The sequence below is a fragment of the Hemicordylus capensis genome, chromosome 2 (assembly GCF_027244095.1).
Source record: "Hemicordylus capensis ecotype Gifberg chromosome 2, rHemCap1.1.pri, whole genome shotgun sequence".
NCBI classification, from domain to species: domain Eukaryota; kingdom Metazoa; phylum Chordata; class Lepidosauria; order Squamata; family Cordylidae; genus Hemicordylus; species Hemicordylus capensis.
The window spans coordinates 107848389-107876115 of record NC_069658.1 but is presented as its reverse complement, the minus strand read 5'-3'; the positions used below and the strand labels follow the sequence as shown (position 1 = coordinate 107876115).

At 42.2% G+C, this 27727-nt stretch overlaps 2 protein-coding genes across 8 annotated transcripts in view; one reads left to right on the top strand and one right to left on the bottom strand.

Moving 5' to 3' along the window:
* Window positions 1-2272, bottom strand: part of DOCK8 (dedicator of cytokinesis 8) — a 183926-nt gene extending 181654 nt beyond the window's left edge. For both annotated transcript variants that reach the window (XM_053292960.1, XM_053292963.1), the window contains exon 1: window positions 1860-2272. In XM_053292960.1, the coding sequence (XP_053148935.1) occupies window positions 1860-1912 (53 nt within the window). In that variant the 5' untranslated portion in view covers window positions 1913-2272. The remainder of the gene's footprint in view (window positions 1-1859) is intronic.
* The window catches only part of LOC128343603 (zinc-regulated GTPase metalloprotein activator 1A-like), a 46150-nt gene continuing 20415 nt past the window's right edge, over window positions 1993-27727 (top strand). For 2 of the 6 annotated variants that reach the window (XR_008315604.1, XM_053292970.1), the window contains exons 1-9: window positions 1993-2223; window positions 4773-4917; window positions 12740-12904; window positions 13658-13744; window positions 16044-16140; window positions 17472-17563; window positions 23020-23079; window positions 23624-23661; window positions 26790-26836. Coding sequence is in view for 5 of the 6 variants with exons in the window: in XM_053292970.1 (XP_053148945.1) it covers window positions 2008-2223; window positions 4773-4917; window positions 12740-12904; window positions 13658-13744; window positions 16044-16140; window positions 17472-17563; window positions 23020-23079; window positions 23624-23661; window positions 26790-26836 (947 nt within the window). In the remaining variant the exon portion in view is untranslated. Of the gene's footprint in view, window positions 2224-4772; window positions 4918-10679; window positions 10869-11352; window positions 11378-12739; window positions 12905-13657; window positions 13745-16043; window positions 16141-17471; window positions 17564-23019; window positions 23080-23623; window positions 23662-26789; window positions 26837-27727 lie in introns of those variants that run through there. The other 4 variants (XM_053292972.1, XM_053292973.1, XM_053292974.1 and 1 more) reach the window with 4 other exon arrangements.

The following is a 27727-nucleotide window of genomic DNA, read 5'->3' as shown; positions in this document are numbered from 1 at the left end:
AATTGATTTATTGCTATTCAAATATTGAATGGTTCATCCACAAATACTATTGTTGGAATGGACAGTGGAGGGAAAAACATATTTAAAAACTATGCAAAATGAAAAAAATACACAAAAATATAACCTTAATTCCATACTTTTTTCCCATTTGGGGAAAAATGTCTTGATTTATGAAAATGTCTTGATTAATGAGCCCCTGGTGGCGCAGTGGTAAAACTGCCGCCCTGTAACCAGAAGGTTACAAGTTCGATCCTGACCAGGGGCTCAAGGTTGACTCAGCCTTCCATCCTTCCGAGGTCGGTAAAATGAGTACCCAGAATGTTGTGGGCAATATGCTAAATCATTGTAAACCGCTTAGAGAGCTCCGGCTATAGAGCGGTATATAAATGTAAGTGCTATTGCTATTGCTATTGATTATGTTCCAACAAAATCAATGGGACTTTCTACCAAGTACATGCACTTAAGAATGGTGATATTCAACAGAGAGCTAAAGTTTCAAGAAATCCCCCCCCCGAGCCTTAATTGTGTCTCTAAGCATGATAAAGCTGTGCCTGTTGAATTTTGGCTGTTGTGTAGTTGTAAAAGTGTAGGGGAAAGAAGATGACACATTCAAACTACAATTTGAATGTGTTATACTGTGTGGCAACAGTTACACTGTCTCGACAACACTTGAAATGGCTTAATCCCATTCATTTTATAAAGCAGGCATCCCCAAACTGCGGCCCTCCAGATGTTGCTGAACTACAACTTCCAGCATACCCAGCCACAAAAAATTGTGTCTAGGGATGTTGGGAGTTGAAGTTCAGCAACATCTGGAGGGCTGCAGTTTGGGGATGCCTGTTATAAAGACTTCAAGAAGTAGAAATATGCCACTTGCATGGATTACAGAAGTCCTATTTGCACATCATGTTCAACACTCATACATTCTGTGTACACAGGTACAGTTCTGTGCGCAGGTAAAGCTATTTACATCACGTTATGTTGAACACAAGTACAGCAATACACTTCCTAACTGTACCACGCATTTGCGGGACCAATATCCAAAGTAACACAGGTAAAGTCATTCACACAAAAACATGTACGCACATACATACATCGGAATGCAGGTACAGCATAACATCTGAGCATTATTTAGTCTGATAATTGAGCATTATTTAGTCTGATAATCACCATTTCCTACAGAGTCATTACATTCCCAATAAAGTCTGCTCCAGATTAAGTTATTTGCACCTTCAAACCCATATAAGTGTGGGGGGAACAACTGTAGAGCTAGCTACAGTTATAGCTATATCATAAATGCAGGATGTCAGCTGAAAACTATGAACAAGCTCAGAACAAGTTCTGACCGAACACCTGACATCTCCTACTGGTCCGAACTATAAAAATTTTCCTACAGAGTAAATACCTTCCTATGCAAATAATGCGTCTATGATCAGTTTTTTCCAGAAGGCGATTGTTTTTTAACACACAAAGAACAAGTTGTGTCTAGATGCTATCCCAGGGCCAAAGTGACACCAAGTCTGGGATATGGGAGGCCCGCACCTTAAAATGTGTATTTTGGAAGTGCATTCCCTATTCTCCCTCCCCCCGCCCGCGCCCCCTTTCATTTTCTTCGCTTTTTGTATAAAGGCGTTGTCTCCTTAAAGTTAAGGGGACTTTGGAACTGTTTAGTTGTCAAGGACTGTTGGTTGCCAAGAATCTTCCTCAGCGTGTGCAGCGGGCAGATCCCTCACTGATCCCGGCACTCAACGCGTGGCCGACAGCCAAGACCGCAGGAGCTGCCCTAACCACGAGCGCTGCCGGTAAGCAGCCGAAGGAGGACGAGCGCTTGGAAAGTTCCACCACCCCGGTCCCCTTACCTGTTGATTTTCAGAGCAAATGCCCTCCTGTCGGAGCTGGGCAAAGTGGCCATGCGGGCGTGTGTGCCCGCACACCCCCCAATGTCTGGATGCTGGGCGACGAGGGGGGCGGAAAGTGGCGGGTTTCCACGGAGGTTCGCGGCTGTTCATGAAATCATGCCCAGGGAGCCGGAGCTGTCACTTTCTGGTAGAAACTTCCGCATTTTCACCTTCCTTGTTGAAATCAGCAACTGGCCAAAGGGGAGGGACAAGCAACTCCCGTAAGTTATTGACGGCGCGGTCGTCCAGGGAGGGTCCTTCCTTCGTGAAACTAAAGGGATTCTTCCCAGGAGGACGAGATGAAAACAGGCAACAGCATGAGGCGGTAGGTTTTAGGGTGGATTGTACCACTTCAGATCGCAGGGGGGGAAATACTATTTTGAATGCCCCAATATAAAAACAAAAACATCCCCGCATGCTGAAAACTAGCAGAGAAGGGCGAGGACTAGTCTGGAACCTTTCCAGCTGAATGGCAAATATTTTACTTTCTAAGACTTTTGTTTACACGCGGGGCGTTTTAAAATGGTACCCCAGCTGGATTTTACAGTAATGCGGTCTCCATTCTGCTGCACGTGGAGATAGTCTGTTTGTTTCGGACGCCATTCAAACTGACCACGTGCGAAGTTGGCTATAATAAAGCAAATCCCACACGAGGGTCTGAGTGATCCAAACAGCATGCACTGATATGCACCTCCACAACCATCACATAAGTTATAGTACTGTCAAAGGTGTCAGCGTTGTTTCTCTTTTGGATTGCTGCCTGAATTTGCAGAGACAGCTAATTAAGAGATCTGATCATCTGATCTTATAATCGGAGCTGCACAAACATCAGCTTCCAAGCTTGGAGAGTTGTGATAATAACATGTCAGTTTCTTGCACAAGCTGATGTTTTGCAGAGCCCTGCTCTTAAGAAACTGATCGCATTCAGTAGGTGTCGCTCTTGCTGCACTTAAATCATGCGCCAGCAAGTCTGGGAGCCTGCGGTGGGGCGAGGGCAGGTGCGGGAGGCGTGCCAGGAAACTGATCAGTGATCAAGCCACAATGGATCCTGAAGAGAATTAATATTACGTCTCGGTACACAAGATTCAGATTTCAGGCAAAGAATATCGTTTTATTTCTTCACTGGAGAGAGGCTCATCAGGATACAGTTTGAAAAGAAGTGCTGACCATTTTGAAGCAACTCCATCCACATGCATGTGTTGCTGAAGCCACAGATCAACACAAGCACAGTCGCTTGGAAAAACTGGGTGTTTCTTTGCCTCAGGGGCCAGGGGAAATTAAGAGGAACTGAAAAATGTAATAGACAAATGAAAACAAATTAATCATATATTATGCAAACAAATCTGGGCATGCTGTGTGCAAATTCTGCACACACAGCCATGAAATCTGATCATGTTAAATTTTACATAACACAAGGAAAGGATTATTATTTTTTGGATACACAAGAAATACATATTTTTGTCTGTCCCAAGTATATTTTTGCACATTTCATGAAAACAGCAGGAGGTGCTGGTGCTGTCCATCTGCTCTCAGTACTGCTGCTGGTGTTTTCTAATCACACTTCACTGCACTGCTCAGTCTGCCCTGGTTACTTCACACCCAGAATATCTAATGCTTAAATAATACGGGTAAACAGCATATAATGTTGCTTCTAGATTATGGCTAGAATGCTAAATCAAGATAAACTACACTAAAGCTAAGTGGTTATAAAAACAGTTAACATTATACACATTTGTCTTACTGAGAAAATGCAGTTAGACAAACAAACAAAGGCTTTAAAATTACTTGAACTGCTGATCTACTTAGGTCAATGGCTGATAGACCCATTTTGAAGCAGGTTCCACTGAGGAACTCTTACTGCATTCTGATACTAAACACATTGCAAAGAGAGTTGTCCTGCTGATTTTTAACAGAAGCACCAGGAGTCACTAGGAAAACAACATCTGATCAGTTAGTAGAAAGAATGGAAATTTTACACCCCAAATACTTATGTAACCGCATAATCTATAAAGTAGAAAAGTCTGGTGCCATCTAGTGGGTTCATGAACAATCACAAGCACTGTGTTTGAGATAAGAAGATTGCAAAAGGCAATTACTTAGCCTTTGAACATAACATGTTAAGAAAAGAAAAGAAAAATAAACTCCCTAGCAACTTACAGGATCTCTGAAAACTCAACCAACTTGATGAATATTAAGCTGTTGTGTCAACTATTAATTAATATGTTACTCAAATCTACCTTTTCCATATAAAACCTACACTTTCCCCACTGATTTCCAAAGAGCAAGTATGAACCTTTGACATGTGACTTTCATCCTTGTAGCTGCCTCATTGATTGCACAGTGGACACTGGGTCATAAATGTTTTAAATAAAGAAACAATCCTGATCTTACATATATCAAATGCCACTTCATTCACTCACCCACAGCCTTTATTTAACCTTCAGTATTAAGACTGCAATTCTAAGCATACTTACTGTGAAATTATGGCTGCATTCTCACCATCATGGTGATCCTGGTTAAACAGTTAACCAGGATAACTGAGTTCTCTGGAGCTGGTTGTGAGTATGCAAATTTCCCTGGGCAATCCTGGTCAAACTGCTGTGGCTAAACTAAATGTGGTTCAAATGCAGTTTAGCAACAGATATTTCACCAGGATTGCCCAGGAAAACTGTGTTCTCACAACCAGCTTTGTGGGGTTCAGCAATCCTGGTTTACTTTTAAGCATGATTGCCATGATAATGAGAACAATGCCTATGTCATTCATTTTTTAGCTGGCTTTAAGTTCCTCCTCCTGCTGCTTTTTTATACTGCTTTCATATGTGTTTGGTTATTGTCTTTGTTTTTAAACTTTATGTTAACCATTCTGAGAAGCAGCTGCCTGAAAAGCAAGATACAGCAAATGCAAACACATTGGTTGACATCCAGACTAATGAAGCACCAATGCTACAGGAGAAGCACCAATGTAGGACCAGTGTTTCTGAGGAGTTCCAGATTAAAGCTGCATTTGTGCTACCAAGAGGTAGGATTTTTGACAACCATCCTTGCTCCCAGAAGCACCCTGTACCATCCAAAAATATTTCCCTGAGGGTTCTGCAAGGTTCCCACTGCATGAGCCGCTGCGTTAGTTGAACTCTTCAGAAGCACCAGTGCATTGTTAGTCTGGATGTCAGCCAGTGAGACTGATTTCTATGTAAATGGATCAGATGGCAATTTTCATTTTCCAGTCAATTGTTATTTTTGCCAGTGATGGCTTGTAAAGCTTAATACAGTGTCATGAGCAGGAATGTGAAAGTGAGCAAGAAAAGTTATAATTCTCCTACCAGCAAAACTATTTATGAGACACATCTACGAAGCCAATGAATGTGGAGCACCATATAGTTAAATGTACAAAGCCACAAAACTTGTTTCTGGCCCTTAAAGCTTATACCACTTAAAACTTATACCACCTTAAAGCCAGTGTGGTGTAGTAGTTAGAGTGCTGGACTAGGACCGGAGAGACCTGAGTTCAAATCCCTATTCAGCCATACTTGCTGAGTGACTCTGGGTTAGTTACTTTTCTCTCAGTCTAACCTACTTCACAGAGTAGTTGTTATTATTAGTAGTAGTAGTGTGCACGGATCGGTTCGGAGGCCATTCTACTGGCCTCCGAACCGGTCCGGACAAGGGGTGGTTTTAGTTCGGGAGGGTTAGGGTGGGGGGGTCCATTAAGGGCGGGGGGGGCTTTACTCACCCCTCCCGCGCTTTGCTGCTTCGGCGCCATAATTAGTTTAAAAAATGCGCCGCAGAATCCCTCGCCGCTCCGGGGCTCCTTGACTTCAAAATCGGGCGGCAGGATACTTCCCTGCCGCCCCCAAAGCCCCCTCAAGCCATTTGAGCTCTTTAAATCTCGCCCCGGACCGAGTGCTAAAGCGCTCGGGCGGGCGGCGGGGAGATGTCCTTCCGTCCGCCCGCCCCCTTCCCTGCCTTCTGCGAAGTGCAGGGAGCCTTCTGCGCGTGCGCAGAAGGCTCCCTGCACTTCGCAGAAGGCAGGGAAGGGGGCAGGCGGACGGAAGGACATCTCCCCGCCGCCCACCCGAGCGCTTTAGCACTCGGTCCGGGGCGAGATTTAAAGAGCTCAAATGGCTTGAGGGGGCTTTGGGGGCGGCAGGGAAGTATCCTGCCGCCCGATTTTGAAGTCAAGGAGCCCCGGAGCGGCGAGGGATTCTGCGGCGCATTTTTTAAACTAATTATGGCGCCGAAGCAGCAAAGCGCGGGAGGGGTGAGTAAAGCCCCCCCCGCCCTTAATGGACCCCCCCACCCCAGTGCCGAGCCGCAGGTCCGCGGTCCGGTGCACACCCCTAATTATTATTATTATTATTATTATTATTATTATTATTATTATTATTATTACATTTATATCCCGCTCTCCCTCCAAGGAGCCCAGAGTGGTATACTACATACTTGAGTTTCGCTTTCACAACAACCCTGTGAAGTAGGTTAGGCTGAGAGAGAAGTGACTGGCCCAGAGTCACCCAGATAGTATCATGGCACTTAAGTATGTAGCACACCACTCTGGGCTCCTGGGAGGAAGAGTGGAATAATAAATGTTAAAATAAAAGAAAATAACAATAACAATATTCTAGTATTCCCTAGATAATATTAATGGATAAATAATTCTATTCTATATTAACACTGATATGTATGGAAATACTCTACTGAAGTCAACAGACTTAGAACGGACTCATACTTTGATTGCCATGCTGAACATTGTGAAGAGGAAATGCATGTTGGGAAATATGTTATTATTTACGATAAAAATGTATCCTCAGCTTCTGATCAAGTGATTTCCAAGGTGGCTAATTACACATTAAAATAATACCAAAAAAAACCCCACCTAGCATCCCTTGTTCCTCTGGCCAGTGGCAAAGTGTCTTTCCCCTCCCTTCTGAGGCAACTGGCTATTGGGACAATTATTTCTGGCAAGGAAGCGGGAAACAGACTCCCTGCAACTGCTCATTCTCTGGTTGCTAGACAGGGGCCAAGCTGATCTTCCCCTTCCCATCATGTTCTTTCTGACGGGGGTAGGTGCAGCCTCCCTATGTGGTTGTCACATGCATGCCAGAGAGCCACCCATTTGCAGCTTTCTTGGTGCATGTCCAGCTAGAAATGCTTCTTCCACTCATATTCCCCAGTGCCCCATAGGAAACACACGGTGTGCACACAGCAAACACACCGGCTGTGTAAAGTGTGTATGACTTATATCTTATGGTGAACAACTAAGCTCAGTGTACCTCGTAATTTCTGAGAGAAATTAATGGAAGATTTGAGTCCCTGTACTTTCATAGGCAGCAGTCTCTAATATAATTGCTAGTCATTCTGCAGCTATCCCACTTTCAAGACTACTTGAAAGATTCCTGCTATGAATCCTGATCCTAGCTAAATTTTTATCAGGACTGCTCACAGTATTGAAAGTGCTTGTACATTTTAAAATGCAAAACCTAAAAACTTTCAAATGTTTCAACAGCATTTCCATATTACAAAGTAAAAAAGAGGAACTAAGCTAATGTTGTAACTCTTTGGTTTCCTTCCTTTTTTGTATGTGGAAATTGCAGTTGGTTACACTAACAGAAACATTTTCATTCCCTATAGAAAACTGAGGGAAGAGGAAGAACAAACAAACATTGCATGTCTTAATAGTAGTCAGTCTCTGACTTTTTAAAAAGCTTGTGCTCCTGGGGAAGAAAACTATTTGGCCATGTTGATAATGAAGAAAAATAGACACCCCAGTCATGATTCTGTCTAAGGCCTGGTTGGTTCAGATATAACAGCAGTCACTCCTGGACAGGTGCAAGGCTGATGCCAACTTGTCTGGTAACACACACAGATATTTTGGTGAGAAGCAATGCCTTCTCATGGGGACTATGTATGTGGTCACCATGACTGATACTATTGTGGTGGCGCTTTTTCAACCTGCCACAGCCACTTCAACAACCAATTGGGACTTAAACATAAGTAACTTTCTCTCAGTTGGGAATGGAATATAGCTCTATATGGATGAGAAGCATGGAAGAAAGGAAGCGTAAAGTGGGTTAGACAGAAGGAAAAAAAGAGAAATATTGGACAGGATTGGAAAGAGATTATCCTTTCTCATACTACTGTGGAATGAGGGGGAAATGCCTTTTCTGAAAGCTGCTTTGTAATCACTTTGTTCTCATGGAATGGGAAAGTGTCTTTGCAAAAAGAGTGAGACAGAACTCAGGTTTGCACTGGTCAAGAAATGGTTAATAGAGTCTGCAAGTTGCCTTGCCAAATTGCGAGCTGTAAAGCCATAAATTTGCTGACAAGCTAGAGGGGGAAGAGCCCCCCTTTCCTTGTATCTCCTGAAAAAGCAAAGGCCTGAAAAATAACACCTCAAGGACATCTGGCTAGAGAAAGAGAATAAGAAATGCTTCATTGTACCAAGAGGAATGTTTGTCTAAATTAGCAATGATTATAATATTTGTAATATGTCAGATAATGATGCTAACCAATGAACTAATTGGTTCTTTGGGGCTGAATGTTGACACCCAGCTATGTAGTTATGCCAAAGTATAAAAACTTGTGACCCAGGCAGCTGCACGCGATTCTCTGGTAGGCCGTGAGGCACCGAGAAAAGCCCCAGCGCTGGTAAACTAAATAAATGGTGATTATTGCTTCCTTCAAACATCCTTGTTCGTCTGGTTTGTGGTAACTGGGGGCCTCCCAGGTAACATAAACTGGTGCCGTTAAGCCTCGGATGGTAAGCTGGTGATTTACCTGCCCATCGGTGGCTACTTGGGGGTCCTTTTCTCTCGTCGCGGGTGAGCAACCCTTCAGGCGCCACTTCTTCTGTTTAAGAAGGAAGGTCTTGACCCCCGGCGGCGTGAGACCCAGACTCCCAAGCCCACCAAAGACGGGCGCGGAACGAGGCACACCAACGCAAGGTGTCCGGACAGGTGAAGTATTGGGAGTCCCGGGACGGGTAGGAGACCAAGGGAATAGCCCACCCTAGGTCAAGGGCCGCTGCAGGCAGAGGGCACTGCCTAAAAGCAGGACTGGCTCTGGGAGGAGAAACAAGGGAGGAGTTGGTGTGAATGTGTGCAGTTTGAAAGTTTGGTGAGTGCAGAGGGGGACCCCAAAGGGGGAAACCCACCCCGAGTGTGGCCCTGCACTGGCAGAGGCGGGACTCCTGAGTACGTTTTCTGTCCCGGCGATGGGAGGAGAGCGGAAACTGGAGGTGCGAAGTGTGAATTTGTCTGTCTAAAATCCTTTTGTGCCTCACTGCGTGGATCCCTTACCCGCAGTCCGTCCCCCCCCCCCACTTGTCTGTTTGTTTAGCGTGTAAGAGAGCACGCCTCTGGGAAAACAATGGGAGGGGAAGGGTCGATGCTGAAGAGCTTAAAGCCAGGCTTGGGGGGGGGCTCTGAGGGACTACAGGTTACAGAGTCCCGAGAGCCAGAGGCCCAAGCCTGCCAGGACTGTGTAAAGCACTTGGGGGTCCACATCCCCAAGGCCAGTGGGAATTAGGAACACGATAGGAAGGAGGCAGTTTGCTTTCTGCCCAACTCAGAGGCCCAGGAAATGTAGTTACAGGGGACCCAGGCTAAACCCCTACATAAGGTACCAGGTTGGTCCCTGAGACCAAATGCCTTTCCCCATGGCTCGGGAGCTGTTGCAAGCAACAGGCAACCCTCTCTGTAGACATGAGGGGCCACCCCTCTGTTCGGTGGCCCCTCGGAATGAGGGAGATAATTAAGAAGATAGGGAGGGGTGGAGCTGGAGGGCCCTCAGGAGCTCGGGGGCTTGTGTTCCTTGAACCCATCCAGCTACACCCCTGAACATTGCTATATACATGATGATGATGATGATGATTTATTTATTATTATTTTACATTTATATCCGCAATATATAAGAATATTTACTCCTCACACAGAGAGGCTGGACAGCAGTGTCTTACTAGTGAGGTCTTTCAGACAAGTACAACTTCTTTGTCTTTACAGACGTTGGTTTGCTAATATGCACATTGATTTATTAATTTTAGCATGCAAATCTGAGCCCATGGTTAATCAGCTAACAATTCTGTAAAATCCGTTAATGCAGTCCTACTCTATTGCAACAAATGCTTTCGCTCGGAAGCGGGAAGGAGAAAGGCCCGTGACCCATATGCGCGTTTCCTGGGCTATAAACAATGTGGGTCGACTGCCCAAAGTCATCCTCGGCCCGCCTGTTCCTTTTTGTCAGTATTATGTGACTGTGAATCATAAACACGCCTAGTGTTCGGTAAAGAATGTTGCGAGCTGCACAGCAACTCCTTACTCTAGCGCAGTGTTTCTCAACCACCGCTCAGCGAAGCGTTGGGTACCTTATTCGTGTGGCATCACTATTAGAAATCACACACACACACCAAAAAAACCAAACCCAAGTTTGGGCCAGCGGGGGCTCTCCGGAGCTCTTTTCCAGGCAGCCCTCGCTGCTAGATAACATTCATTTCACTTCCTCGAAATGAACATTATCCAGCAGGGAGGGCTACCTGGAAATGAGCTCCGGAGAGCTGCTCGAAATTGTTTTTGGGGGGGTGCCTGGTCCAGGAAACTGTGCATGAATAATGTACTGGTCCATGACTCCAGAAACGTTAAGAAACACTGCTCTAGCGGACTACCCGAAAAGGCGCCGTCGCTTTAAAGAAAACACCCTACCCCACCGGGACCGCCTCTCGGTTTCCTTAAGGCGGTGTCTCCAATGCGCGAGCGGGCGGAATGGCCAATCAAAGAGAGGTAGAGTGTGTTGTTAGCGCCCGAAGTATTATCGCGGGGAGGGACGCACACGTTTTACGTGGTGAAGGCGCTTCAGAAGATGAGCGCATGCGTGGTATATTTATTACAGGGTAAGGGGGAGGTGCTGTGATCGTGAGAGAGGAGGCAGACTACCAGTGAAGAGGAGTAGGTGCAGCTGGCAAGTAGGTGCAGCTGGCAAGTAGGTGCGGGGTGGGTGGGAAATAGGGTTGATGAATTGCAAAGTGGTGGACACATGGATCTCTCATGCTGCTTAATCACCCCTAAGATATCCGCGCGCTGTTTCTATCCCGGCCCTACGCCTCTTTACACGGAAGTTTCGTTTTCCTGAGTTCAGGGGGGCTTATTTCCCCCACAAAGTGTGGATACTGTTGTAGTCGTAGAATGGCCTTCCGACATTTGCAGACTGCTTCGGTATCCTTCCCTCTTCCCCCACGAAACGGTCCTTTCAGGTCCCTTCTTCACAGCAGTCTTTTCGTGAGAGAGGTTGAAGTATCGGGGTACCCCTGACCCCAGGGCAAGGAAACGCCTCTTTCTGCCCTGCAGTCTCTCTGGGAGTATTGGGTTCAGTGAGAGACGCTCAAAAGCAACAGTGACTGGGTAACATCTGCTCTTGCGAGGGGAATTCAGTGCTGTGGGAACCAGTTCTAGCAGTGCGATATTTACTGAGTTTGGTGGGTGTGCTTCCAGGTAAGTGTGTATAAGATTGCAGCCTAGAGCACTGGTGTGGGTTTCCAGTCATCACTACTGCTTCACGTTGGGAACAGCTGGGCCTGCTGAGTTGATGTCTTTCAACGTAGCTGTTAATTACAAAGAACATTGGTTGGAAAATCAAAAGGTGGATCCATATTTTGTCCTCTAATATTGCTCTCAAGACTGGGAGAGCAGGTTTTGCACGTTGTGGGACTATTCCAACAACAAAGAGTGAGAGGTATGTCAGTATTGTCATCTGACTGAGATCATCTTTCCCTCCTCCCTCCCCCCCAGTTTCAGATGGGTCTTTTCCAGCCCTACTTTCCCAGCCAGTGATTGAGCCTGGAATCTTCTGGGTGCAAGACTTGCTCTATCACATAATAGCGCATGTGTATGGAGGGAGACATTGCACTTCCCGTAGGATTCCTGTCAGTTAGCATCAAGGGTGGAAGGCTTGTCCTTGCTACAGTAGAGTGCCCAACAGCACAGTGCTATGAATGGTTACTTGGAAGTTAGCCCTACAGTGTTGAAAGGGGCTTACTCTCAGCTAATAATTCTAGGTTTGCAGCTCTAGTGCAGTTCTTTATATCTTCCCTTAGGAGTACCTGGTAATGCTGCACAGTTTATTATTTATTGATTTATTTGTTCGATTTATATACTGCCCTTCCAAAATGGCTCAGGGCGGTTTACAACAAGGTAAAAACAATTAAAACAAGTTAACAGTTAAAATCAGAACTATAAAAACAAAATAAAACCAATTAAACAATTCAACAGCTAAAAAGCCCTGGAGATCCAGGGCAACCATTTAAAACAATTTTAAAACAGTTTTTCAGTTATTTAAAACCTTGGAAGGCCAGGCCAAGCAGATAGGTCTTAAGGGCTCTTCTGAAGGACAATAATGACTAGGGATGTGCACGAATAACAGCGCCGGTGGGGGTAGTACTTTAAGGGCAGGGGAGGGTGTACTCACCCCTCCCACTGCATTTCCCCCACTGGCTCTCAGTTATCTTTAAGACCCTTGGGGCGGCAACGTTCCTCCCTGCCACCCCATTTCCCCCATTGGTTGGAAGTGGCCAGAAGTAGCGAGTGCGCGTGCACACCTGTCTGCCGTGCACGCGCATGACGGGCACACTCGCTACTTCCAGCCGATGGGGAAAACGGGACGGCAGGGAGAATCTGGGTGATGTTGCAACAGGGATTATATAGGGAGCAACATGGGATGTATTTTCAGGACAAATTAACCTTTCAGAATCTGTTTTTGCAACACTCTGCTTTGTTCCCTGTGTCCAGTATTATTTGTTTTGAGCCTTTCCTCATAGTATATATATTTTAATTACAGTAATGCTTTTTGGTTGGCAGGAGGTTGCAGTGTCTTGGAAATAGAAGACTCTTCTATGGAGGAAGAAGAGGATTGTCCTGAGTTGATTCCAATAAGGGAGCAAGAGATAAAGGGCAATGCAGAAGAAGATGTTCAATCTGGCGAGACCTCTAAGATTCCTGTTACTATTATCACTGGGTATTTAGGTAATACTTTGAATGATTACTTGTCACTATTGGCATTGAAGTAAAACCTTTCCATGATTATGTGCAATGAAGCTATGTTTCATGTAGGATAAACTTTCATTGAGGATCCACATATCTTCTGTTCTGCATGTGGAGTATACAAAACTTGTTCAAGGGACAAATGCAATAACGTTCACATAAAATTTTTAGGCCTTTTAAAAAGACTCTAGCCCCATTCATACATTATGTTCATGACTAACTTGTCACATTACCTTCAATGAGATGTAGTCATGACAAATCTAGTTTGGATCCTGCCCGGTGTTTTTATCATCTCTTTCTTTAAGCTCAGCATAAATGGGAAAAGGGTTGGGGCTGAAGTAGGTTCTTGTAATTAAATGTGTGTGTAGCTATCTATGAATAGTTGAAAACACTTGTGATTGTCATGGAGTTGTCAGGAATAATTTTGTATTACCTAACCCACCTAGTTCAGTCTTTTCTTCTAGCATCTCTAAATTTAATGTGTATACTAGATGTTAAAATTACATGGTTTAAGCAAACAAAACATCTTGTTACTCACCAGAATCATGCGGGACCCATCTTAACATAAAATACATCATCACCACAATCCACTTTTTAATATGTCAGAAATTTGGGTTCATCTGTATAACCATTGACCATCTGTTTTATAAAAGTACACTTTGAAATCATGCTTCTACTTAAATACCAAAAAGATTTTCTTTCTTTTAGCATAATACAGTTCATCTTGTTTTTTAGGTGCTGGGAAAACTACTCTTCTTAATTATATTTTGACAGAACAACATAACAAAAGAATAGCAGTTATTTTAAATGAATTTGGTGAAGGTATGTAAAAATGCAACTATGTATAAAAACCAACATAATTTTTATATATCAAAGAAATCCTTTGGAAAAAAATCTTTAATTTGCCTTTTAAAAGCCACAAAATAAAATCCTAGTTTAGAAACACATACACCTGCTTACCTAGTGCATGTGTTTGTATGTTACCTTGACATTTAGATTCATTCACATAGAACGTATATACAGTATTTTTGTCCAGCAAAAAGGAGAATAGTTTATTAAAGAAGGCAGGCCTAAAGATTGACAATTGATCTCTGGGGTTGGAAGCCTCTCCTTCCTAGAGTGAATGAAGGCTTTCATTAGATCACGAGAATATTCCAGCTGGCAGCTAGGAAAAAGGACCTAGCTGGCTTTTCAGAGATATTGTACTCAGTGCAACCACTAGCTCTTAGAGGTAATAAAGTAGAGCCTGCAGAACTCTCTCCTGTTCTTTTGAAGGAAAAGAAGAGTGAAGTCCTTGTCTCCACCCATGGAGGCAGGAATTATTTTTTTCCTGGGACAGAGGATATGCTGCTACTGGTCTGCTCAGAGGGGACAAGAGCTTCACATGTAACTATACCACCTGTTAGAAGTTGCTCACAGGGTAGGTATTTGCCCGAACTGGCTTGGGGTCTGCATCCAAACCAGTTCAGTGGGGTGGGGATCAGTTCCTTTTAAAAACCAGATAAACAGGACCTTTCCTGTTCCTCTGTCACCCCACCACTTTTCTGGCTATAGTGGCCATTTTCCAAGAGGCTGTGCTTGGCTGCAGTGCTGTACTCAGCAGCCTGTGCATGACGTTAGCATGCACATGGCCACCACACATTTTGGAAAGTGGCTGCCATGCCTGGAAAATTGATGAGGCAGCAAAGAAGCAGGTAAGGACCTGCTTACCTGGTTTTTAAAGGAATCGATCCCCACCTGCAGCTGCCTAAGCCAGTTCGGGCACATCTCTACAGCAGGGTCATAATTTCTGCCATCCTAAGTCAGTGCACACTGGAAAATGTTGGCAAAGCATCTATATGGTTTTCAATGCATACTTTATTGTTTTTGTTTTGCTTGTCAGTAAACATCAGGGTTCTCCACATATTTATGGTTGAGCTTTACTTTTAAGCCACATGGCATCAGCGCTCATCTGGAGTTTTTTGTACTGCTTTGAAATGTTTTTTCAGTACCAAGCCACACAAAAGTATGACAGCAAAGGCAGTGTGTGTACTGATTTGATTACCCCTCCATCAACCAACATAATTGGACTTTTTGTGATTTATTCTCTTTTTGAGGTCTGTAATGCTGAGTTACAGACCTGAGTTACAACTTTTTAGAGTTTATCTTAATAGAGTTTGTAACCGATTGTCTCAATCAAATTATCCCCAAGAGCTTTTATCACCTGCAGTATGAAAAAATGTATAAAAGAAAACAGAAAATAACTCAAAACCCCAAACTAACAAAAAAGAAACGGACTTTAAAAATGATCTCTTAAAACCCTAGAATATTAAATGCATTCGACACTGCAAGAATTTCCAAGAGTTGATGAGTCTTTCTATAATATATAGCTGTATCGTAAAGGTGTTTTCCCAGAAGAATTTTTTTTGCTCAGCTGAGATAGCACTAGTAGTAGCCACTCTAATCCAGACAGACTACTCTTTGCAAGATGAGAAGCAAAACTGGGTTTTCCTGAATTATCATTCTGATTAGAACAAATCAGAGCACAGTGCTCCACACATCTCATGTCTTCATTCAGATACTGTGCCAAGCCATTGTCTTAATTTGGTTTAAGAGAGATGTTCAACAGTGAAAGTCCTCACAAAGATTTTCTTCTTTATTAATAATACAAATAATAATTAACTTTATTTGTTAGCTGCTCCATGACAAATTGTTCTCTGGGTGGCTTACAGCACAACATTTAAAATCATCCAATAAAAACACTCAAAACATGACAAACAAATCACAACACAAAACAGAAAATACAAAATACAATTAATAATAAATCTCGCTAATCGTTTAGTCATTTGTCAGCAAGTTATAATAATTGAACTAAGCAGAATGGCTGAAAAGTGTAAATAGAACAAAGTATGTTTTGAACTTGGACTGAGAACTTCTCAGCTAGCACTAAGTTCAGCAAAGGAATAAAAGCTTGATCTAGCAGGAAGGAATTTCTCTCAAAGGTCAGCTGAGAATCTTTGGACTCTGCCTTCTGCCCCCTGCAGATGCACAGTCTAGTTTGGACCCCCTCCCCTTTTCTTTTAACTAAATTGAATGAACATTTCCAGTGAAAGACCTAGTAATGTTCTTCCTGTATTTTCAGGAAGTGCCTTGGAAAAATCTTTGGCTGTAAGTCAAGGTGGAGAACTCTATGAAGAATGGCTGGAGCTCAGAAATGGTTGCCTGTGCTGTTCTGTAAAGTAAGGATTTTTTTCAATCATTAAACATTCAAAACATTCAAAATGTTTAACTTTCTGTATTCTAACAGTTTATCTGATCATTTTGTAGATGTTGGTTGGGTTGAGACACAATGTAAAGCAATGGTTAGTTTAGCTAAGCTGTGGTATCATATTATGTCTGAACCACAAACCTTAGGCACACGCTGAAGTTTGTTTGTTGCTGGCAAACCAGATGTGAAACCAAGTTTGAATCTGGTTTGCAAACCACAGTTTGTGCTGTGTTTTCCTGTTATTTGTTTCTGTTAGGGTCATTGCTCTTCCTGGAGAGACTGCCGCACCATAAAGATGGGAATGAACTTCGGAAGCAGAGTTCTGTGCAGAGAGGAAACAAAAGTAGATAAAGAGCTCTAAAGCATAGTTTGTCTGTCGTGCATCTGGAACCTTAGGCTATAGTGTGGGTTCTTAACAACAATTAGCATAAATCAGAAAATGCAGAAAAACTCTCGCACTGGAAAATGATGACTTCTGACAAACGTTGACAGTTTTCTTGGGTACTTTTACGGACAGGAAATCCAGACTTTCACAGAATGATGAAGAAACAAGCGATATTGTTTCAGTTCACTGAATTCTTATCTGTGGATTTCTATGAAACTCACTCAAAAAAGAAATTAAATACAGAAAAGCTTAGGTGCTGGAGATAGAAATGCATTTTTCTAAACACACAACCTCTTCTGGACAACAGCTAGCAATCAGTGACAGGAGAATATGATGAATATTTATATGCTGCTCGCTTTTCAACAGAAGTTCCCAAAGTGGTTTCCTTTTATATAAATGGATAAATAAAATGGCTCCTTGGGGCTCACAATCTAACAAAGAAACATAAGATAGTCACCAGCAACAGCCAGTAGAGGGATGCTGTGCTGGGGATGAATAGGGCCAGTAGCTCTTCCCCTGCTAACTAAAGAGAATTGCCACTTTTTAAAGGTGCCTCTTTACTCAGTTAGCAAGAGAATCTGTAGTCATTTTTGTGGTACAATGCTTCCAAACTGCAAGCCTGGTATTGAAATTTTCCTGAGAAGATGCAAGATAGCCGGAAGTGTGTTGAAGGTTGTGGAGTGTGGAAATAAATTCCTTAAGTTAGAGTGAATAGTTAAAAGAATGCAGAGCAGAATGGGCTGCAGCTCAGGAAATTCATTAAAGTCCTGACTTGCATGCAGAGATTGAACCTTTTGGGATCCTAAGTAGGTTTATGGACGGGATTGATTATACAATATATTGAAAAAGTGGCATAAATGTAAATGAGTAAAAACAAACGTAAATTCCTTTTAAATATTGTGTCTCTTTTAATATAGGGACAACGGTTTGAAAGCTATTGAGAACTTGATGAAGAAGAAAGGCAAATTTGACTACATTCTGCTAGAGACAACTGGATTAGCGGATCCAGGTAAATATAGTTTGAGATGGAGAGGAAAATGAGAATTTGAATTATTCTGTTTTGAGAGAATCAGGAATGTATTGGATGAGAGTTGCATCACGCCTGTAACACAGTACTGTAGATATAGTTGAAATAGTTACAAGAGCAAAAGGATGGAATCATGAAAGGACAGCCAATGTAAACCCACCAATGCTGTCTCTGCTACTGCAGTAGCAGACTCCATGAAGGCATGGCAACATGACTGACCACATCCACAGGATATCCCTCCTCAGTAGTAGAAGTCCTGTGTTTCATGATGCAGGTAATTTTGGAGGATTGGGGATGTTTGTGTGTGAGATTCTCCTGGTTGAAGTCCAGCCTCTATTCGTTGCAGCAAAAATCTTGTGGCACCTTAATGTCTGGACTTTAGTTTCTTCAGGAGGTCAGTGGTGCCCTGCAATTAACTAGTGGTACTGATAGACTAGGACCCGAGGATGGAAATATTAGCAGTCCACTTGCATTTGTGTGTGTGTGTGTGTGTGTGTGTGTGTGTGTGTGTGTGTGGAGATTATCTGCCACAACACCCTGTGCTTTGTTTTTTAAACCAAAAACTACTTCCTCCCTTCATTTCCCAGAGACTGGAATAAATACAAACTGTAATCTGATTAAAAAGGGAAAGGAAGGAAAGGGCCCAGACATATAAGAGGAAATATCTCCGTTATAGAGGATTAAGAGCCCAACACTGCTGGATAGAGCAGACTATAGGAATGGGTGTGGCATTGCAGCTAAGAGTCTGAACTGCATTTCAGGAGTTCAAATTTCACCTCTGCTGTGAGCTCACCAGGTGGCCTTTGGCTTCTAAGCATGGGGTGGGGGAAGAGACAGAAGCAGTAGATTTTTTAAAAATTGAAAATGAGAAACTTTACTTTAAAAGAGTTCAATTCAAAACAGTAGGATTTTGGGAGAGAACTTAGTACAAAGAAAAAAGCCATATAAGCAATAAAGGAACAAATAAAATGAGGGGGAAATGCATCCTATCTAACCTGCACTTAATACTGTACCTTAAACCAGAGTCCTTACCAGGAGTTTCCTTACAATTTCCTCTAATCAGCTTTTGCAGTGAGCTTTGCTTCAGGTCTTGCTCTTTCTCTCCAGTACTGGTGAGTTCAATTCTAGTCTGTTCCTTCAGCTGCTTTGAGAGTGATTCAGTTCTCAAGAATTTTCAGCTCAACTTTCCCAGTAATTTCTCAGCTCTATTTTCCATGGCTCTTCTTAACTCAGCTCTTCTCTTCTGGCTCTCCAAGACTACCTCAACTGTCCAAATACATCCCTTCTTATACATGTAACTCTACCCACTTGTGGGGGGTGTCCACAAATCAGAATTAACAGAAACCAGACACAATTTTTCAGTTTCTAGACCGAACAGTTAAACAAAAATCTTGAACTTTTTACCCTGGAACACAAGCTATTAGAACTCACAGTGGGGAACAAAGAGCCATTTTAGAACATAAGCACATTAATTCATTTATTATTTTATTCATTATATTTGTATACTGCCCCAAACATCCATCCTGAGTTCCAACCCCACACAATAAGTATCTCTATCTTATCTGGATTCAGTCTGTTATTTCCCATCCAGCCCATCACTGCCTTCATATAAACATTTGGAAGAGCAACGGTCTCTAAGTAACAGCATCTGGAAGGCATCCAAGAGGTAGTAGCGGAACCACCATAAAGCAGTGCTTCCCACTCCCAGCCCTTCCATACACTCCAGAAGGATGCTATGGTCAGTAGTGTTGAAAGCCACCGAGATCTAAAAGGATTGACAGTCATACTTCCTCCATCAATTCCCCATTGGAGATCATCCATCAGGCTAACCAAGACAGTCTCCACCCCATAGCCTGCCCGAAAACCAGTTTAAAATGGGTCTAGATAATCGGTTTACTCCAAGACGGTCTGGAGCTGGAACCCTCTCAGTCTCCACCCTCTCAAACACCTTGCCCAACCGGGGAAGGTTGGAGACAGACCTATAGCTACTTAACTCCTAAGGATCCAATCGGGCTTCCTCCTAAGTGGTCTAATAATTGCCTCAAGACAAGAAGGGATCTTGCCCTCCCTCAAAGAAGCATTTATAATCTCTACCAGGCCTTCCACAACAACCCCCCAGCCACTTAGTACAAGACATGTCAGACAAGGGTCAAGAGAACAGGTGGTAGGCCTGACCATTCCAAGCAGCTTGTCCACATCATCAGGACTCACAAACTGAAACTGATCTAGCCTAACCACATAAGAGGAGTTGCTGGACAGCTTCACATTAGACACTGCAATAATTGTGGGGTATGAGTCTGTCGGCCCGAATACGAGATTTTATCTTTTTTTAAAAAAACTATTTAAAAGCATCCCAGTGATTAAATCTGATTCAGGGAGTAGGGGCATTTACTAGCCCTCTCACAACCCTAAACAACTCTGCTAGTCTTTCTCCACTTGCTCTCCAGTCATCTACCTTGCTGCTTCAGCTCCCATAGTTCTTTTGAATACTAAGGGGCCAGTTTCGAAGCAGGTCTGAGAGGACGCTTAGGAGTGACCATGTCTACTGCCCTGGTGAGTTTGCTGTTCCAGATTTCAAGCAGGGCATCAACATAATTTAAAACGAGCAATAAAATGAAAGATTAACCTTCACCCTTCACAGTACTTTATGACGACAGAATTTTGGCTTTCCAGGTTTATAAAATGGGGCACTTAGCAGCTAGCATAGCTGTTCACACTCTTAATAAGTACCCAGACTGCTGAGAGGTAACCTGGTATCATAAAGAGAGCCGGCGTGGTGTAGTGGTTAGAGTGCTGGACTAGGACCAGGGAGACCCGAGTTCAAATCCCCATTCAGCCATGATACTTGCTGGGTGACTCTGGGCCAGTCACTTCTCTCTCAGCCTAACCTACTTCACAGGGTTGTTGTGAAAGAGAAACTTAAGTATGTAGTACACCACTCGGCTCCTTGGAGGAAGAGCGGGATATAAATGTAATAATAATAATAACAATAATAATAATAATAATAAACAGTTTTTGAAAAAGAATAGCCAGTAACTTCTCACACACTACATGTGTGCTTGGCTATTTCCTGGCAAAAAGGATTGATCATAACTTGTCTGTTTGCATTTGCCCTGGTGGCATCATGCCCAAGTAAATGTATGGAGCATACTGGTATGGAGGTGGGGCTAACTAACACACTCACATTAGCCCTGTACTCAGTACATAACTTGTGAACTGGGCTCTAGTTTTGGGGGGAATCAGAGATCCATGTGAAGAAAAGGATGCCACTTACAATAGAGTAAGTGGTACAAACTCCACTTTGAGGCTGCGCAGCTTTGATCCGCCTGCAGATGTTGAATTATAGTTCTCATCATACCTGACTATTGGCCACTGTGGCTGGAAATGATGGGAGTTGTAGTCCAAAAACTACTGGAGGGCCAATGCTGAGCAGTTGTATTCTCCTTCAAATCTCAAAAAGATGTTCTAGGTTAACAGTTCACTCTTTGCTCAGCCGATTCAAGAGATTGGGTGTCAACCATGTAAAGGCAGAACGTACAGGAGAGAAACTACACGAGGAAACAGAACAAACTCGGAGTCCACATCTTGTTACTAGAGGCTTGATAAAGTCCATGCTAGAGCCACTCTGTCAAGGTGTGGAGAGAGCAATTATTTCTTCTGCCAAAGGAAGAAACTAATGTGCTTTATTCATCAAGAGTTGGATATCCCATGCTTCTGGTTTTTGTTTTTTTAAGGGGAAAAAGTGCCCTTCAACATCTGACTTCCTTTTCAAGACTCCCCCAGTCTGTGTCTGTGTCTGTGTGTGTACGTACATTATGTGGAAGGAGTTACTCATGAGGGTCTTTCCCACTCAGTTGACATCCTCTATCATGTCAATGACTAATGAGGGGACAGGCATAATCAGCCCTGCCCATGTGATTTAAGATTATTCATGCACAGTCTCCTGTGCTGTGGGATCACGTTACAGGGAAGTGGCTTCCATATCATTGGGAGTGTGTATGAAAAAAAAGGCCTGGTTTAAATTACGTTGTGACCTTCTTATAAGCATATTAGTATTTTTGCCGTTCATCATTAAAGGGAGAGGCCCTTCCATGAGGCAAGGTGAGGCAATTGCCTTGGGCAAAAGATTATTGGGGTGCCAGTGAGGCTGCAGGGTGCCCTCCTGCCCCCTGCTTTTTTTAAGAGTGTGTGTGAGGAGGGTGGCATTTGGTGTTCTGCCACAGGGCACAGAAGTCTTGAGCCTGCACTGCCACTAAATTGCACTCTTCACTTCTAACCTGAGCAACTTCATTTGTAGTCATAAGCATACCTACCTAAAAGTTGTTTTGCATTGTTAAAAAAAAAAATACAATGAATAAGAGCTGTGAAATATTTTCTGGGTTTTTAAATTAAGCAGTTGTTGGCTAAGAGGTGAAGGGGATTCTTTTTGCCAATTCAGATGTTCCCTGTTAAAGAAACCAAGTCTCCAGTTCAAAGCTAAATAATTGTCAGGGTAAAGTAATTTTCTTTAAAAGAAAGGACATTGATTCCGCTCCTGTTATACACAAATCCTATTTCGGTTAAGTTGAAAATCTATTAAGGCATTTGGCGGGGGGAAATCAATAGATACCTGGAAACCATTAGATTTTGTGGCCTTTGCTATATCTTGCATGAGCAATCACTGTAAACAGCTGACAGGTATTTCAGTTCTGACACCCTGTGATGCTTGGGAGACCACATCATGTCAGTTCAGGTAGACAGCTTCAGACATTGGAATGGCTTCAGCTATCATTGTTTTTGCCCATGCGCTTCATTCTACAAGACAGGCCCGACATCAACTAGATTTGTGAGCCTTTGAAAAATAAAATACTTTCGTTTCTGTCAGTTTGCTCTCATCCCCCCCCCCCCCCCCGTTGTGGCAAATGTGCATGTTAAATCAGCCCATGTCAAAACAAATTTTGATTTTGTATCTTTCAGAATATAACCTACTGCAGGAACTTGGCTGTTTTCATTACTCTTCAGTAATAAATGTGTTCACTCTTTTCCAGAAAGAGAAGCCCGTGTGTTACAGTGTTACACACCGTAATTATGATAGTTAATTACTATATTACTACTAAATTACAGCTGTCTTAAGTGCAGCAACACGGTGCCACTTGCCAGATGTGTTCAGTACAGACAATACTGGTAAAATGCATGCTACAAGTACTTTGGAATATCTCTCCTCATGGCAATTTAGACCAAAATTTAGCCTTTACAATGTATTTTCTTGCAAATTTTTTACATTTCTTTATCTGACATCCTGACTAAATTACTTGACTGAAGTCCCATTGAAATTAATAGGATGAGTTAGTTGTGACTTGGAATAATATGGAAAATTGAATATAAATTTTTACATATATAAGTTACTTTAAAACCTGCTTCGCCTAATGTGTGATCCTACATGTTGTTGTATTTTGTAGGTGCTGTGGCCTCTGTGTTTTGGGTTGATGCTGAATTAGGAAGTGACATTTATCTTGATGGTAAGAAAAAGCATCTGTTCAGATATTTATCCAGATATTCATAATGTGTTCAATAAAATTGAAATAAGAGGCAGCTGCTCCTTCTCTGTCTAGTGGTTGGGTTCAGGTTGGTTGAAATCACTGATCCTAACAGGGCCTCTTAAGTGGTGATGCTGGGGCATTGGAATGCTCTCCCTGTGAAGATGGGTCTGGCTCCCTTTTGGGCTGCCTTTCAGATGGAAAGTGAAACTGTGTTTAATGTTTTGCTTTTGTTTTAATCCATAGTTTTATATAGTATGTTTTAGTGCACTTTTGTTTCTTCGATTTTTATAACCTTCTCTGTGTACTCACTGAGCAGAAGAGCAGGATAAAAATATTAAATAAAATATTGCCCATAATGTGTGGTACTGATTTCAGATTGTATTGTTGAATGTGGGTTAACTTGCTAGTTTCTATAGTGATCTTGCTACATACATGAAAAATGTAATGTGCAAGACATTTGCGGCTGAGTTTTTTTGTGTTGGTACCTTTTCAATCTAGACTCAAATGCAAATATTTTTTGCAGGTATTATATCTGTTGTTGATGCAAAGTATGGACTACAGGTAAATTATTAAGCAGCAAAGAAGTGCAGTTTTTGTTCCTCCTTTGATATTCTAGAAACCTACTTATAAGGCAATTAGAAACACAATAACTTTTAATCTCCTGTCTGTTGCCTTTATCACAGTGTTGTTTTCAAGTATGGTACTCTTCACTTCTATGGAAAGAAATATGGTACTCCATTTATATGAGAGAGTAATAATAATGGGTTGCATCTTTGGGGTAAGAGTGAAACCTGCTCCCTGCTCTCAGTGATGCTAGCTATTAAAAACTGCAGCAGCTCATATCTGCACATCCTCATCTGAGATTCTGTTTCTAGGTCACACTAGTCATGTGGGGTAGGCAACCTTGGCTCTCCAGGTGGTGTTGAACTACAACTCCCATCATCCCCAGCCACAATAAACTGTGACTGAAGATGATGGGAGTTCAACAGCTGGAGAGTCAAGCTTGCCTACCTCTACAGTAGAGTATTTCAGAATGTTGAGAGAGTTGTTGAGGAGTGTGTGTACACACACACACACAAACAATTAGTGGAGAAATCCCTAAGCAAAAGATGGGAAATATCAGCTTCTTCAGTAATTGTACACCTGTAGTATTTGCATCGCATTTAAAATCCATCAGTTAGTCCAGGGAAATGGGAGCAGGTGGCTGAAGATTAAGAAGCAAAGCCACAACTGCTGCTTACTATATTTCACTGCTTTGGTCATCACTGTACCAAACTGTAGCAGTCCTGATAGATCATTTCAGGAGCAGTTGCTTGGAAATGACCTGCTTTTGTGTAAAACTGTAGCAACCTGTCCTTTGGTAGGCAAGCTGCTGCTTTGGCGATAGAAAATTGGGGTGAAACATAATTTAATGCCAACGAATGGTGTTCTCCATAGGGCTTACTATAAAGTGTATATCCTTTTAACCTCATCCCTTGTCACTGTTCTGCTCTTAAGCAGTATTAAGTCCCTCCTCTGGCACAACTTTGGTATCCCTTCTCCCCCTTTGCTTCATGGCATACTTCATGGATTGTTCCATAAGAACTCCATTTGCATAATTTAACCTTGCTGTAATAAGACAGTTAGTTCATATATTTGTAACTTACTGGAGTAAAATTTTAGATTCAAGTCATTTTGCCCCATGTCTTCTCTTTGGTTCACCACAAGCAGTTAACTTTGAAGGTGTTCTTAGTTGTATTCCCCAACTTGTTTTTCCCAAACCATTATATGAAGAGGAACGCTGCAGAAAGGTGTTACAAATACAGTAGTATGTCTTCATTGTTGAGACTGGGGTGTAATATCATTTATAGTTGCCAAATAAATTACCAACAAAAACAGCTTTTGAAAAACTGAAATGAGTCTAATGTTCAATATCTTTGGGATTCAATTCAACCACTTGCATTATTAAATCAGTAAACATGCACAAAGCTTGACATACTGTCACTACAATAGAAGCGTTTACATTTTCTCAGTCATATGCCAGATAAATAACTTTTGCTTTGTATGGAGAATTTGAGAACTTGTCCAATTCCTCAAGTTTCAAAGCTTGACCTCCGCCTTGGCTCATGATTTAAAGAATTCTGGAGGCAACACAAGCAATGACACTGGGATAATAGGCAGCAATTTAGAGGTGTCACGCTTCATGGATCTAACCTAGTCCATGGAAAGCTGAGATATTGTACCCTGTGGCTAGCAATCCAAATTGAAACTGAAGTGGTAATTGATATCATGGGCTATCACTCTAATGGGATTGTCACCGAGCAATCTGAAATATTCATGTTTTAATCAAAAGGCAAAACGATTGGACAACTTGCAATGACAGGTCACAGCTCTGAAGACCTAAACTGAGGCCACGGATGCTGCTGTTTGCAAATCTACAAAGCCTGACAGCATTTCATGCAAAAGAATCAATGAATGTGGAGTTACAGAGAAAAGGTCAAAAGAGAGATCTCTTGTCCTGTTATTGCACAAGCTCTTCAAACCATTTTAATCAGAAAATAGTTTTGACTGAAGAAGTCAGGAAAATAAATACACTATGCAATGGGATTTTTCTTTTTTGAACCATGGTCATGTTAAAAGAATTTGCAACCACCATTAGTTGAAAGGTTTGCTGAAAAACCTGTATTGTGTTAAAACATTAGGTATACCCAAATCCAGAATTTAAATAATGCAGTTGATAAATAACCCATTTCTTATTTGAAGAGTCAGTGAAGAAATAAATTGGGGCCAGGCACAAACTGTAGGTCCTCTGTACCTCTTTGATTAGTTCTGAAACAGAAATTACATTGAAATACATTAGACTTATTTCAATGTTTTAAAAACTGTTTTTGTTGGTAAGCTGTTGTTGGGTTTGACTTGCTTTATTAGGTGGTAGCAAACAGCTTGCAGTCATTGTCATTACTACAGCTAGAATGCTGCCAGTGGTATAGACTCTCTGCTATATAAGGCTTGATGCATATACATAACTCCAACTTTCATACTTATGGACCACTTGCAATTCTGTGGATGAATTATTTTTCATTACTAAACCATAAAATCCTTGGATGTATTTCAAATTTCTGTGAACACAAAGTAAAGTTCTGCTGTCAAATCAGTGTCGACTCCTGGCGACCACAGAGCCATGTAGTTTTCTTTGGTAGAATACAGGAGGGGTTTACCATTGCCATCTCCCTCGTAGAATGAGAAGATGCCTTTCAGCATCTTCCTATATTGCTGCTGCCCGATATAGGTGTTTCCCATAGTGTGGGAAACATACCAGTGGGGATTTGAACCAGCAGCCTCTTGCTCCCTAGGCAAGTTACTTCCCCACTGTACCATGAGGTGGCTTGTGAACACAAAACCCATGGATTAATCATTATGGAAGTGGACAACATAAGCTTCAAATCATTTCAGCCAGCATGCTGTGTTTTAAGGTGGTTTATAGTGAATTGTAGCAGATTAGATTTAAGTAATCTTATTGTGTACAAATATAGTGCAACCTAAGTTTTCATTTTTAATCGATTTGGTTTTTTTGTGTGGGGTATGAAATTTGAACATTTGAAACAACTAAGTGATGATCTGTGTATTTTCTGCATAATGTATTTTCAGTAGTTGCCTTAGTAATTTAACATTTTCCATAACATTCCAAATGTAATTGTGTTCTCTCTCAGCACCTGAAGGAAGAAAAACCTGATGGACTTATCAATGAAGTAGCTAGGTATCAGTAGCTATTGTTTTCTCTATCTGTAAACACTGAACAACTTGTTTATTGGTAAGCGCAGTACTGAAGACATTAAGACCTTTCTTAAAAAGGCTCAGTCTGTAAACTTGACATACTTATTCTGTCCTGAGAATACCCTTTTGTGGATTGCTTCTGTTGAAGTGCTTTCTCTATGGCAGCCTTATTGCATTAATACCAGAAATTACTTTTGTCTCTGTTCCTGATGTCCTACTCCACTTTGTAGCAAGTAAGAGCACATATCTCCTTCCTCTTGAGAAAGATTCTTGCAGCCAGCCATTCCCTATGGTTGAACATAGCTATGAGTGAGGTTGGCTGCTGATGTCTAGGCCTCGGCTAAGTAAGCTACTTGTCTTACTGTCTACCAGATGAGGAGCTGGGGCTCCCTGGCTGGAGCCTGCATCTGGTAGGCTGCAATATTTGAAACAATATAATATTATTTAAAGGACATAATCAAGTCCTTTTCCTCCCTCCCTGCCAGTGAGAGTAAATTAAGCATTTAACTTTTGCATCGAAATCAGTGTCGATTAAAATGGTGCAACTTTGGCAGGATTAAAGGTAATGTGTGCCTTCAAGTTGATTTTGACTCCTGGTGCCCACAGAGACCTGTGGTTTTTTGGTAGACTAACAGGCAGAAGGTTGACAGGATTAGGCCCTATTTTTTTACTCTTGTTGTTGGAATTGTTCACAGTTGTTTTGTCAATATTTCCATCTTTCCAATTTTCTTGCCCTTTCTCACAGTTGACAATGAATCTGCAAGTACTCATTGGACCATTGGTGACATTGATATTTAAGGCTGCAGTCCTATCCACCATTACCTGGGAGCAAAACTCATTGAATATGATGAGGCCTACTTCCAAGTGAACATGC